The sequence below is a fragment of the Stegostoma tigrinum genome, chromosome 7 (assembly GCF_030684315.1).
Source record: "Stegostoma tigrinum isolate sSteTig4 chromosome 7, sSteTig4.hap1, whole genome shotgun sequence".
In the NCBI taxonomy this organism is placed as follows: domain Eukaryota; kingdom Metazoa; phylum Chordata; class Chondrichthyes; order Orectolobiformes; family Stegostomatidae; genus Stegostoma; species Stegostoma tigrinum.
In genome coordinates this window covers 64657639-64670347 of record NC_081360.1, presented here as the reverse complement: position 1 = coordinate 64670347, position 12709 = coordinate 64657639, and the positions used below count along the sequence as shown (strand labels likewise).

Here is a 12709-nt window from a genome sequence, read left to right as displayed (position 1 = left end):
CCTTCATAATATACAAGCTGTTTTTAAAAAAAATCAATTAGAAAATACTGTACCTATTTTGGAGCCTGGGGTTTTTTGCAATTGTTCTAATTTTTAAAAAAAATTCACCTATGGGATGTGGACATCACAGTGTAAACCATCATTTTTTGCCTGCCTAATTTACTTTTGGAGGTGGTGGTGTTCAGCTACGTCCTTGAACAGGTGCTGTCTTGGCGTTTAGGTGTGTCCACAGTGTTAGATAAGGAATTCTAGGATTTTGAACAAACAGTGAAGGAACAGCAATTTAGTTCCAAATTTGTATGTGTACAGCTTCACTTGCAGGTGGTGGTGATCCCATGCATCTGCTGCCCTGTCCTTCTAAGAGTTTTGAAAGGTGCTGAAGGAATTTGCACGAGATGGTACGCACTGCTACCACTGTACATTGCCGGTAAAGTGAGTGAATGCTGAAGGTGATGAATGGAAGCTTTGTCCTGGCTGGTGTGAAGCTTGTAGTGCATTATTGAAGCTGAACTCATCCAGCCAATGGAAGAATATTCCATCACATTCCTGAATTGGGCTTTTTGCATAGTGAGTAGGCATTGGTGAGAGAGGACAGGAGTTCAGAGCTTTTGACCTACTCTTGCAACCACAATATTTATATGGCTATTTTCTGACCAATTGTAACATTCAAGACATTCACAATGGGGGACTTGGTGAATGTCAACAGGACTGAGTTAAATTCTGCCTTGTTTGACACAGTGTGTGGCACAATGTGGCACTTGTGTGGTGTGATCTTGCTTGCCACTTATCAACTCAAGACTGGCTGTTGTCCAGATTTTGCTGCTTGGACATGGACTACTTTAGTATTTCAGAAGCCATGATGGATACTAACTACTGTGCAATCATTAAAAACAAATCACCATTTCTAACCTTATGATGGTAGGAAGGTCATTGATGAAGCAGCTAAAAATGGTTGGGTCTGGGACTTGGCCTTGAGGAATACCTGCAGTGATGTCCTGAGATGACTGACCTCCTAAATAATCACATTTTTTTGTGTAAGGTCAATCTCAACTTGAAGGGCTATCTCCGATTCCCATTCGCATCAGCTTTGCTGGGGCTCCTCGATGCAATATTTGGTCAAATGCTGGCTTAATATGAAGGGCAGTCATTCTGACCTCACCCCTGGACTTCAGCATTTCTATCCTGGTTTGGACCAAGGCTTTAATGATGCCAAGAGCTGAAGTCAGGACCGACCTTGGTAAAACCAAACTGAGTTTCAAGTGAGCAGGTTAGTTCCCAGCAAGTATCACTTGACAGCACTGTCAGTAATCCATCCACCACTTTGCTGCTGATGATCAAGAGTACACTGACAGAGCTCTCATGAACCAAATTGGATTTGCCCTGCTTGACGTGCGCGAAACTATGGCAGAGGTAGTTCCGCAGCAAGTGTCTTTACTGCCATTGTCCGAGCCCCTAAGTTTTGCAGTGCCCACTTCATTAAGCCATTTCTTGAAATCATTGGAGGTAGTTTGTATTGGCTGAAGACTGTCATCTGTGATCTGTGAGGATGCTGAAATGAATTGTTCACTCAACACTTCTAACTGAAGATGGACAATACTGCAGTCTTGTCGTCCATACGAAATAAAAAAACAAAGCAACTGCAGATGCTGTAAATCAAAAACAAAAACAGAAGTTGCTGGAAAAGCTCAACAGATCTTGCAGAATCTGTGAAGAGAAATCAATGTTAACATTTCGGGTTCAGTGACCTGAAATGTTCATTTTCATTTTTTCTTCACGGATGCTGCTAAACCGGCAGAGTGTTTCCAGCAACTTCTGTTTTTATTCCTGTTTTTGTTTTTGTCTCTTGAACAGTTGTACTGAACTCCCCAATTGTTCAGGGTGGAATATTTGTGGAGCATCCACCTTGTAATAGTTGAATAATAAATACATTATCATTCATGACTGGATGTGGCAGAACTGCAGAGCTTGGACCTGATCTACTAGGAGTGCAATCACTCTGCATTGTCAACCACATGCTGATTCTGCTGTTTGGCATTCAAGTAGCCCCATGTTGTACCTTCATTAGGTTGACATCACATTTTGATATATACCTGGTGCTGCTGCAGGCATATCTTCCTCCACTCTTCATTGATCAGGTTTGGTTCCACTATAGATTGGGGATAAAGTGTGCTATGATGTTGCAGATTATAGGTTGAATACAGTTATACTGAAGATTGCCTACTGTGCCCCATGGATGCCCAGAATTGAATTATCACATCTGTTCAAAATTTATTCCATTTAGCATGGTGGCTGTGCCACACAACACAATGGAGGACATCCTCAACACAAAGACTGAACTTCATCTCTGCAAGGACTCTGCAGAGGTCTTCTAAATGAAGGCTGACTGGAGGGGAAAAGTTTCATTTGCTTTGATATTACAGGTTGTTCAAAAAAAAAATCTCTCTCCCAAAACTTTGCTGAAACAACATGTGGAATTACAAAAAAATACATCAACCCAGATACTGAACACACAAAGCACCACCCAGCTACGCAGATATTCTACAAATCTGACAAGGTCAAACAAAAAGGAAAAAAAAAAGTGACTCTAAGGTCATAATCTCAGCTTCTTTCATCACTATCCCTGGGCATTTCCCGTCTGAACATCATGACTGGCCCATCGGAGGTGGAAGCAAACTAGTAAATATAATATTGGAGATGGTTGCCCAGGGTATCCTCAATGTTGACTCTAGGCTTCTTTCTAAGTCAGGTTTTGTCAGACCTCTCAGCCTTGGTCCAAACATAGGCAACAAATGGGAATTGCAGAAGTGAGACGAAGCAACATAAAGACATCAAGCAAAAGGAAAGAACTCCAGATGCTGGAAATCAGAAACAAAAACAGAAATTGGTGGGAAAACTCAGCAAGTCTGGTAGCATCAGTGGAGACGAAACAGAGTTAATGTTTTGAGTCCAGTGGCCATTCTTCAGAACCGACTGTGGCATGGAAAAGATTGGTATTTATAAGCTAAAGATGGGGTGAGGGGGGCAGGAGGAATAAAAGATGGGTGGAAATGAAGCCCAGAGAGACAGAACAACAGTTGAACAGACAAAGAAATGGGTAAAGTTCAGCCTGGGGGACAAACATCAAGGCAACATTTGACCAAAAAGAATGGCAATAAGGAATCCTAGCAGATCTGAAGGAATTCGGAAGCATGGGAAATTATTCCATGGCTGGAATATTTCCTAGCACTAAAGTAAGATATTTGCGGATCTAAGAGGTCAATCATTCATCTCAGCCACAGGACACTGCTGCTGGGGTTCATTAAGCAGTGTCCTAGGTCCAACCATCTTCACAAAGCCTATGAAGATATTAACTATGTCTTTATCTGAAGATTATACTGGAAAAAATAAGACATAAGACATTGAATTGTACAATAACATGGTGTGAAGCTGGATGAATACAGCTGGCCAAGCAGCATCAAAGGAGCAGGAAAGCTTGACATCTCGGATCAGGACCCTTCTTCAGAAAAAATCGTAACATTGAATTGTGCACATTGGTTTACATAAGAATTAATTGAGTTAGTTTCCCTGGAAGTTTGTTATTTATAATTTGATGTTTTCCTTACTGTGACCTGGCTCTGTTTCCTGGATCAAGGACTTTGAATTCTCGAGTTAAAATTAGCGAGCATTCAAAAATGTTCACTGAAGAAAGTGTAGATTTCATAAAGGCGAGTCAGGGCTGAGGTAATTAATGGCTCAGAGTTTGCTGAAAATATAACTGCATGTGAACAAACACGCTGTTGCTAAAATATAAATTAGCCAATAACTTGTGACAAAGACAGAACTTTTCTCTGCTGCCTCATTATCAGCTTGGAATTCCAGGAAATGCAAGTACACACACATGTACGTTTGAACAAGTCTAACTAACAAGCATATCCTGCTCCATCAAAACCTTAGCCAATACATTTTTTTTAGGTGACTCGAGTGATAAACAAGTGCCAACAATGGATACAGACTTTCAGAAAGGATTCCCAAATGGCATGTTAAAAAATAAACATGTATTGCTGTAAGATAGACAGAGCTGCTCAGTATTATGCTGAGTGAGAAGTTGAAAATCAAATACACTTCAGTCTAATTTTGGTCTTGTGTGTAAAAATGATTTGAATGTGGCAATGTTGAACATAATCAGAGGCTATTGGGAGATAAAGCAGCAATGGGGTAAAATTTTGACATTTTCTCAAAAAGCACTAATGAAGATGTAGTGGGAAATGTGTTAAGAGTCTAAGAAAAAGGCCATCAGCCCCTCTTGCCTACGCTATATTGGCTTGTCTGTCCTAGGCTTCAACTCCTCTTTCATGCCAGCTATAGCCTGTTCCACAGTAGGTTGTGCAACTAAAGCTCTAAGAAATAATCTTGCGCATAATACAAATTCATCTTTCACAATACCCTTGCCCATCTGGTTTGTCTGGTCAAGATACAGATAAAAATCCCCAATAACAATTTTAGTGCTCTTTTTACCTTCATTATTTTCCAATTATTGCTTTGTCCTACAGTGATGCAATCCTTGAGAGCATATAGACAACTTCCACCTATAATATCTTCCCCTCACTATTCCTTATTTCCACACAGATACTACATCATAATCTGTTGTACCTATATCACTACTCACCACTGCACTGACACCTTTTATTAACAATGCTACCTCCTTTCCCTTTTGTCTATTTTTTTCAGAAGATTAAATACCCTTGAATATTGAATTCCCAGTCCTTAGCAGCCTGCAACCACATCTCTGAAATAGCCATTAAATCATATTCATTTATTTCTAATTGTGCTGTCAACTCATCTATCTTGTTGCAAAAGCTGCACACATTCAGATAAAAAGCCTGATAAAAGGTTTGCCATTTAAGTCTTTATTACTTATTCTGGTTCAAATTTTTGCTGTACTCTTCTGCTTAAATATTTTGCCAGTCCTGTCACACATTATTGCTTGTCTCTTCCCTGTGCCTTTTTTCTTTATTTTAATTACGGATTTTTTTCAAGCTTTCGTTCAATTGACGGCTTCCCCAACTAAGTTCCATTTATAATCTGATTTACAGAATTTCCCAAGACACTGGTCCACGCAAGGTTAAAATGACGCCCATCCAATAACACACACTTTTTCCTCAATGCTGGTACCAATGCCCCATTAAGTGGAACCCATTTTTCATATGCCAATATTTGGGATTTTAAGTACTTGGTGGTGGGATTAGAAAGTAATTGGAGAAGAAACTTTGTCACCAGAGTATCTTAGTGATCTGGAAGTCACCACCCCTGAAGGCTGCTGGAGGCAGAAATCTTCACTTCATTTAACAAATTCCTGGATTTTTTTTTGATGTGCCATTTCTCCCATAGGAGACTAGACAGACAGCACTTTTTAAAATTTAAATGTAGAAACTTGAACTTCAGACACTTTACTTACTTTTTAATTATGTTGCTGGATGCTTTGGTAATTTTGTTTGCTAGTCTCAAGAGTCCTTTGCCATATTTCTTTTCTAGGTCAGCTCTGAAAAAATACACACAATTAAATGTCATGAGTTTATAATAGATTACTGCAATGGCAAAACTGTAATGATGCACAGTTATCCCTTATTTAAAGACGGGTTCCTGCTTCTTACTGAATATATTTAAAACTGCAATGCCATACAATCGCTTTTATTTGAAGCAGAAACATAGGCAATGAAACAGTACAAAACTGTCAGGTTTATCTGTCAGTTCTGATAAGTGCGCCCACTTGAGCTTAAATTTTATCCTGAAACACACTGCAGCAAAAACAAACCTCCCAAAAGAAATGTCCTGAACCGCCTTTAGCTATTGCATTTTGCATAATGACATACTGGATAGAATCCAGGGACAGGAAGTGGAGGAAGTATCATGGGAAAGGGAGGAGAATTTGGATGGAGATAATGATCAGGCAAAGAATGAACATAGCTTAGAAGGTCATCCTGTCATTGACCCAAGAAATGTCACAAATGGTCTTGATAAGCAAGAGAAAAATAAGGCCTAGCAAATGCAAAGGCACACCTATATTTATTATCTGCACCATCTTCCTGTCTTAAATTACATTTCTTTGTAATTTTCCACGATGAGCAAGGTCTATCACTTCCTCTGGCTCCATGCAAAATTTCCCTCATTTGTCCTTGCGTGGACCTACCCTTTCCCTAGCTACCCTCTTGCTCCTTATACACATATAAAACACCTTGGGATTTTCCTTAATCCTATTTGCCAAGGACATTTCATGGCCCCTTTTAGTTCTTTTAACTCTTTATTTAAGTTCTTTCCTGCTCTCTTTAAACCTTAAATTTCCTAAAGCCTCCTTTTCTTTTTGACTAAGTACGCAATCTTGCCATTGTTATCCTTCATTCTCACAGGAACATGCTGGTCCTGAACTCTAATCAACTGGCTTTAAAATATTCCCACATGACAGATGTGGATCGACTGTCAAACTGACACCTCCCATTTACATTCCCCAGTTCCTGCCTAATATTGTCCTAGTTAGCCTTCCCGCAATTTAGTACTTTCACCCAAGGATTACGCTTATCCTCATCCATAAATTATTTAAAGCATATGAAATTATGGTCGCTATTCCTGAAATGCTCCTCCAATGAAATTTGGATCACCTGGCCGGGCTCATTCCCCAATACCATGTCTAGTAAGGCCCTTTCCCTAGATGAGCCATTTAGAAACCACTGAAAGAAACCCTCCTGGACACAATAAATAAATTCTCCCCCATCTAAGCCCTTGCCACTAAGGGAGTCCTAGTCAATCTTGGACAAGATAAATTCACCCACCACAATAACCCCATTGTTTTTAACTCTTTCCATAATCTGTCCACACATTTGTTCCTCTATCAGCTGCTGACTGTTGGGAGGCCTGTAGTTCAATCCCATCAAAGTGATTGTACCCTTCCTATTCCTGAGCTGTATCATATAGCCTTAATGGATCAGCTCTCCAAAGTGATCTCCCTCAGTACTGTTGTGATATTCTCCCGAATCAGAAATGTACCTCCATCATCACTTTTAAATCTCTCTCTATTCCACCTGAAGCATTTAAATCCTGGAACATTAACATCACAACCAAGTCCCTATATAGCTACAACATCAAAGTTACATATACTAATCCAAGCTCTAAATTAATCTGCTTTATCCGTTGTGCTCCTCACGTTAAACAAATGCACTTCACACTGCCAGTCCTGCTGTGTTCTGTAACCTCTCCATATCTGTTCTTCCTGTTAGTCTTAGTTTCTGACTCATCCTCAGTCATTTCACTCGCTGACCGACTGATCTGGTTCCCCCCACTCCCACCATACTATTTTAAACTGTCCTGATTGACGCTAGCAAAGCTCCCTGGCAAGGTATTTGGTCCACAGTTTCTTGTCTAACCATTGTACTTCAATTTTAAATAACAATATAATGTCAGCCACATCTTCCAAAAGTTCATACACACAGCATTTGTTAATCCTCTTCTGAGTGATTCCGTCAAAGAATTTTATTGGGTTCATTAGGCACGGTCTCAATTTTGTTGAGCAATATGAACACTCAAAGGGTCGGGTAGCTCAGTTGGCTGGATGGTAGGTTTGCAATGCAGATTGATGCCAACAGTGAGGGTTCAATTCGCCCAACAGCTAAAGTTACTATGAAGGAATCTCCTTCTCAACCTTTCCTCTTGCCCGAGGTGTCACTAAACCCCCACCAATTGTTTCTTTCTAATGAGAGAGCAGCCCTATGTACAGGAGGACCAAGGCAATTTTACATTTATTAATACTCATAAATGCCTGTGAAAAGTTGGAACGAGACTTTTTCTAACTGCTGAAGTATTCAGATTCAATCTTCTGGGCTACTGCCGGGCTCCATGCTCCTGGATCATTACTGTGGATTCCAAGTGTTGCTGTGTTGCATAAAATAATAGTTCTGAAAGGGTTAATGCTGAGGGCTGCATTAAGTGCAACCCAATGTGATGATGTCATAAATCACTTAGGTGGGAAAGGGAGAACATTTTAGGACCGCAAAAACGGAGAAGATTGTCATTATTAGGTTTCCTACGTTCTGAAGGAGGGTCACCAGACCCGAAACATTAACTCTGATTTTCTCTTCACCGATGCTGCCAGACCTGCAGAGCTTTTCCAGCAACTTCTGTTCTAATTCATGAAAAGTATCTCTGTGATGGAGAAATATTTCAGGGAAATAAAATTTGAGAGTGAAGCACGTTTCACTGGGGTGCGTTGATTTCATAGACAATCAATCAATCTCATCGCACATTCGAAAAAGAACTACAGATTTTAAAAGGCACAAAAATACCTTGGACTGAATTTTAACATTTGTCAGATGTGAGAATGGAGTCAAATGACATTCAAGATTCCACCCGTCCTGGGTTTTCCCAGAATGTTGCAGAGTTTGGCTTCCCATCCTAGTGGAGGCTTCCAGGAGTGCTGTTTGCCCCAGATTTCCCATCTCAACTGCCTGATCATTGTGAATAGTTCCAAATGTGCACTGTACTGCTGTGTATGTGCAATCCACAGCAGGCACAGTGTGCACGCACAGACAGAACCACAAGGGAGCAGCAGCTTATTAGCCAGCATCACTGCCCTCCCAGTGTCAGTAATTGAGTGAATGGGGGAGTGGGGGAGTACGGGAGTTGGGTTCCTGCAGGGTTTGGCACTATCAACAATGCACAAGTCTTTCAGGCGCAGAGCAGCATACCAATGACAAGAAGTGCACCTCCTAACACAAACAGGTTGTTTCTCTGATAGAGAGAAATTGAATATGTTTCAATCACTGTTAACTTCTCAGCCTGAAATCTTGCATTATGACAAAAATGACATGTCCTAAAATGTTTTTACAACATTTTAAACATTATTTATTTAATATCTTTTAATGCCTAACATTAGCATTATGACTGGAATTTGTTTGGTGTAAACATACATGAAATCATTCATCGCATGAATATCATATTGATTAATTCTGGAGCCAGAACAAGTACAAATTGCAGCTAAAACATATTAAATCTTACCGATTTTTGAATAGAGTGCTTTAATACATCGTCATATGCTAAAAATCATTTCTAAAATGAAGCAATAATAATGACATAGCTACTGCATTTAAAATTACCCAAGCAAATACTAATGATTCTTTTATTTAATGATTAAGTAATTATTTTTCTCACCCACACAAACGTAATGATTCACAGTGTCTTACTGAGTTTTAAAATTTGTTATTTATCTCATTGAAAAATGATCGGATTCACTTACTCAAGATCATACTCATATTGCATGATAGGAAATGATTAGAAAGTAATTTTTTACAACAAAATTACTTTGAGATTTTTGTAACACTGATCATTAAGTTAAGATTGCATTCACTGTACCTCTGCTGAAGGACAGATATTAGTTCTTTGCAGTAACTGTCACCATTTTTGGCAAACGTCTTGATATGTTGATACATTCGGTCATGCTGAAAATAATCAAAAATCGGTTAATATTTGCACACCTTCATCTTTTACCAAACATGATTGGAGACGTATTCATTTTATAAGTCAGGACTAATGTTGTCAGAAGTGACGAAAGAATGCACATAAAACCAATTTATCCCACTTATTTCTCATATAGAATTTCAGTATCTTTTTACAGTATTATTATTTGAAACATGGCAGTAGCAAGCCATTAAATGCCTTAAACCTGTTCTACAAGTCAACAAGATAATAGCTGATAAAATGTGAGGCTGGATGAACACAGCAGGCCAAGCAGCATCTCATTTGGCCTGCTGTGTTCATCCAGCCTCACATTTTATTATCTTGGAATTCTCCAGCATCTGCAGTTCCCATTATCTAAGATAATAGCTGACACATGTTTCAACTCCATTACCTATCTTTGATGCAGATCCCTTTTTCAATTTTTTTAAATGTGATGTGGTCACTGCTGATTTGTTGTCCATTCCCAAATTAGCCTTGAACTGAATGGCTTGCTAGGCCATTTCAGACAGCACTTAAGAGTCAACCATATTGTTACAGGGCCGTAGTTAAATGTGGATGAAGTCAAGAGCATAGGACATAAAACAGTACAGCACAGAAAAAGGCTCTTCGGCCAATGATGTTGTGCTGAACATGAGCCAAATTAAACTAATCCCTTCTGCCTGCATATGGTCCATATCCCTTCATTCCTTGTTTATTCATGAACTTATCTAAAAGCCCTTCACATGCCCCAATCACACACAACACTCTGTAAATAAAACTTGCCCTACACATCTCTTTTGAACGTTCCCCCTCTTACCTTAAATGCATGCCCCCTAGTATCAGGCAAATCAACTCTCGAAACAAGATTCTGACTGTCGACCCTACCTGTGCATTTCATCATTTTATAAACTTCGACCTCCCCTCAGCCTCGGTCTCTCCATAGAAAGCAACCCTTTTGCAGTTCTTCCTTGTATCTCCTGCCCTCTAATCCGGGCAGTATCCTGGTAAACCTCTTCTGCTTCCTTTCCAAAGCTTCCACATCCTTCCTGTAATGTGGCAACCAGAACTGAACACAATACTTTAAACATAGTCTAACCAAAGTTTTATAATTACATGACATCCTGACTCTTGTACTCAATTCCCCGACCAATAAATGCAAGCGTGCCATATGCTTTCTTTACAATGTTTACGTGCTCACTTTCAAGGAGCTATGGACGAAGGCTCCCAAGATCACTCTGTATATCAATGCTGTTCAGGATCCTGCCATTAACTGTATATTTTATCTTGACGTTTGATCTCCAAAAGCACGACATCTCATACTTGCCGGGATTAAACTCCACCTGCCATTTCCCCGCCCATATCTGCAACTGATCTATATCCCGCTGTATTCTTTGACAACCTTTTACACTATCCACAACTCCCATGTATCTTTGTGTCATCTGCAAACTTTACTCATCCACCTATCGATAAACTTAACAAGAACTGCAGATGCTGGACTCAGAGTCCATACAGTGTGCAGCTGGAGGAACACAGCAGGTCAGGCAGCATCACAGGAGCAGGCAAGTTGATATTTCAGGTTGGGACTATCCATCAGAACTGGGGAGCAGGAAGGGAGTTGGGAAATAAATAGAGAGGAGGGGTGGGGCTGGGAAAGGTAGGTGGGATTGATATAGGTGAGTGCAGGAAGGGAGTGGAGGGGATTAGTCAGTGAGAAGGGTGGAGCGGGTAGTAGGGAAAGATGATGGTTAGGTTGTGTCAGGTCAAGAAGACAGGGATGAGAGGGAGGGTTGGACGTGGGATGAGGCCAGGGGTGGGGAAATTTTCAACCAGGTGAATTCTATTTTCAGGCCATCAGGCTGTAGGCTCTTGGGGTGGAATATGAGGTGCTGCTCCTCCAGTTTTCATATGGCATCATTGTGGCACTGGAAGAGGCCCAGGATGAACATGTTATCAAGGGAGTGGGAGGGGGGAGTTAAAATGTTGGCGACCGGAAGGTGTTGTCATTAGTGATGTACAGAGCACCGATGCTCTATGAATTGGTCCCTGAGTCTGCATTTGGTCTCGTGATGTAGAGGAGGTAACATTGGTAGCAGTGGATACAGTAGACCAGTTGTAGGATGTACAGGTGAACCCCTGTCAGACACAGAATGTTTGTTTTGGGCCTTGGGTGAAGGTGAGGAGGTGTAGGGGCAGGCGTAGCATCTCCTTCATTTGCAGGGAAAGGTGCTGGGGCTAGTGGGGTTAATGGGGAGTGTGGAGCAGATGAGGCAGTCGCAGAGAGAGTGATCCCTACAAAAGGGAGATGGGAGGGGAGGAGGAAACATCTCTTTGGTGCTGGGGTCAGATTGTCGGTGGCACACGTGGTGGATGCTCTTTTTCATTTTTTTTTAAATGCAATGTGGTCACTGCTGATTTGTTGTCCTTTCCTAAATTGGTTTTGAGATGCTGGATGCTGGATGCACAGTTTGGTGAGGTGGTATGTGAGGACTGGGGGGCTCTGTCCTTATTTTTGTTGGGGGGAGCGTGTTTGAGGGCAGAAATGCAGGAAACGCAAGACATGCAGCTGCGGGCATTTTTGAATAACAGAGAGAGGAGTTTGTGGTCCTTGCAATAGGAGGACATCTAGGAGGTTCAGGAGTGCAATGCCCCATCTTGGGAGCAGACATAGCGATGGCGGAGGAATTGGGAGTAGGGGATCACATTCTTGCAGGAGAGTGGGTCAGAGGAGGTGTAGTCTAGGTAGCTATGGGTGTTGGTGGGCTTAAAATAGATGTTGGTTTCGAGGCCGTCACCAGAGATGGAGACAGAGAGGTCCAGGAAGGAGAGAGAGGTATCAGAGATGGTCCAGGTGAATTGAGGTTGGGGTGGAAGGTTTTAGTAAAGGTGATGAACTGTTCAAGCTCCTCATAGGAGCATGAGACAGCGCCGATATAGTCATTGATGTAGCAGAAGAAGAGTTTAGGGATGGTGACAGTGTAACAGCGATAGAGGGACTGTTCCACGTACTCTACGAAGAGGCAGACATAGCTCGGACCCATACGGGTGCTCATAGTCACTCCCTTAATTTGTTAGAAGTGAGAGCAGTTAAAAGGAAACGTTTGTTAAGGTAAGGACAAGTTCAGTTAGGTGGATGAGGGTGTTGGTAGAGGGGGACTGGTTGGGCCTGCGGGACTGGAAGAAGCAGATGGTTTTCAGGTCATCTGCATGGGTATACAAGTGTATAGGCATTAGATGCCCATGTGAAGATGAG

At 41.1% G+C, this 12709-nt stretch overlaps 1 protein-coding gene across 2 annotated transcripts in view; it reads right to left on the bottom strand.

The window, feature by feature from the left end:
* Positions 1-12709, bottom strand: part of nostrin (nitric oxide synthase trafficking) — a 56311-nt gene that overhangs the window by 36245 nt on the left and 7357 nt on the right. For both annotated transcript variants that reach the window (XM_048534873.2, XM_048534874.2), the window contains exons 2-3: positions 9376-9461; positions 5435-5518 (exon numbers count right to left, since the gene is read on the bottom strand). In XM_048534873.2, coding sequence (XP_048390830.1) covers positions 5435-5518; positions 9376-9461 — 170 coding nt within the window. The remainder of the gene's footprint in view (positions 1-5434; positions 5519-9375; positions 9462-12709) is intronic.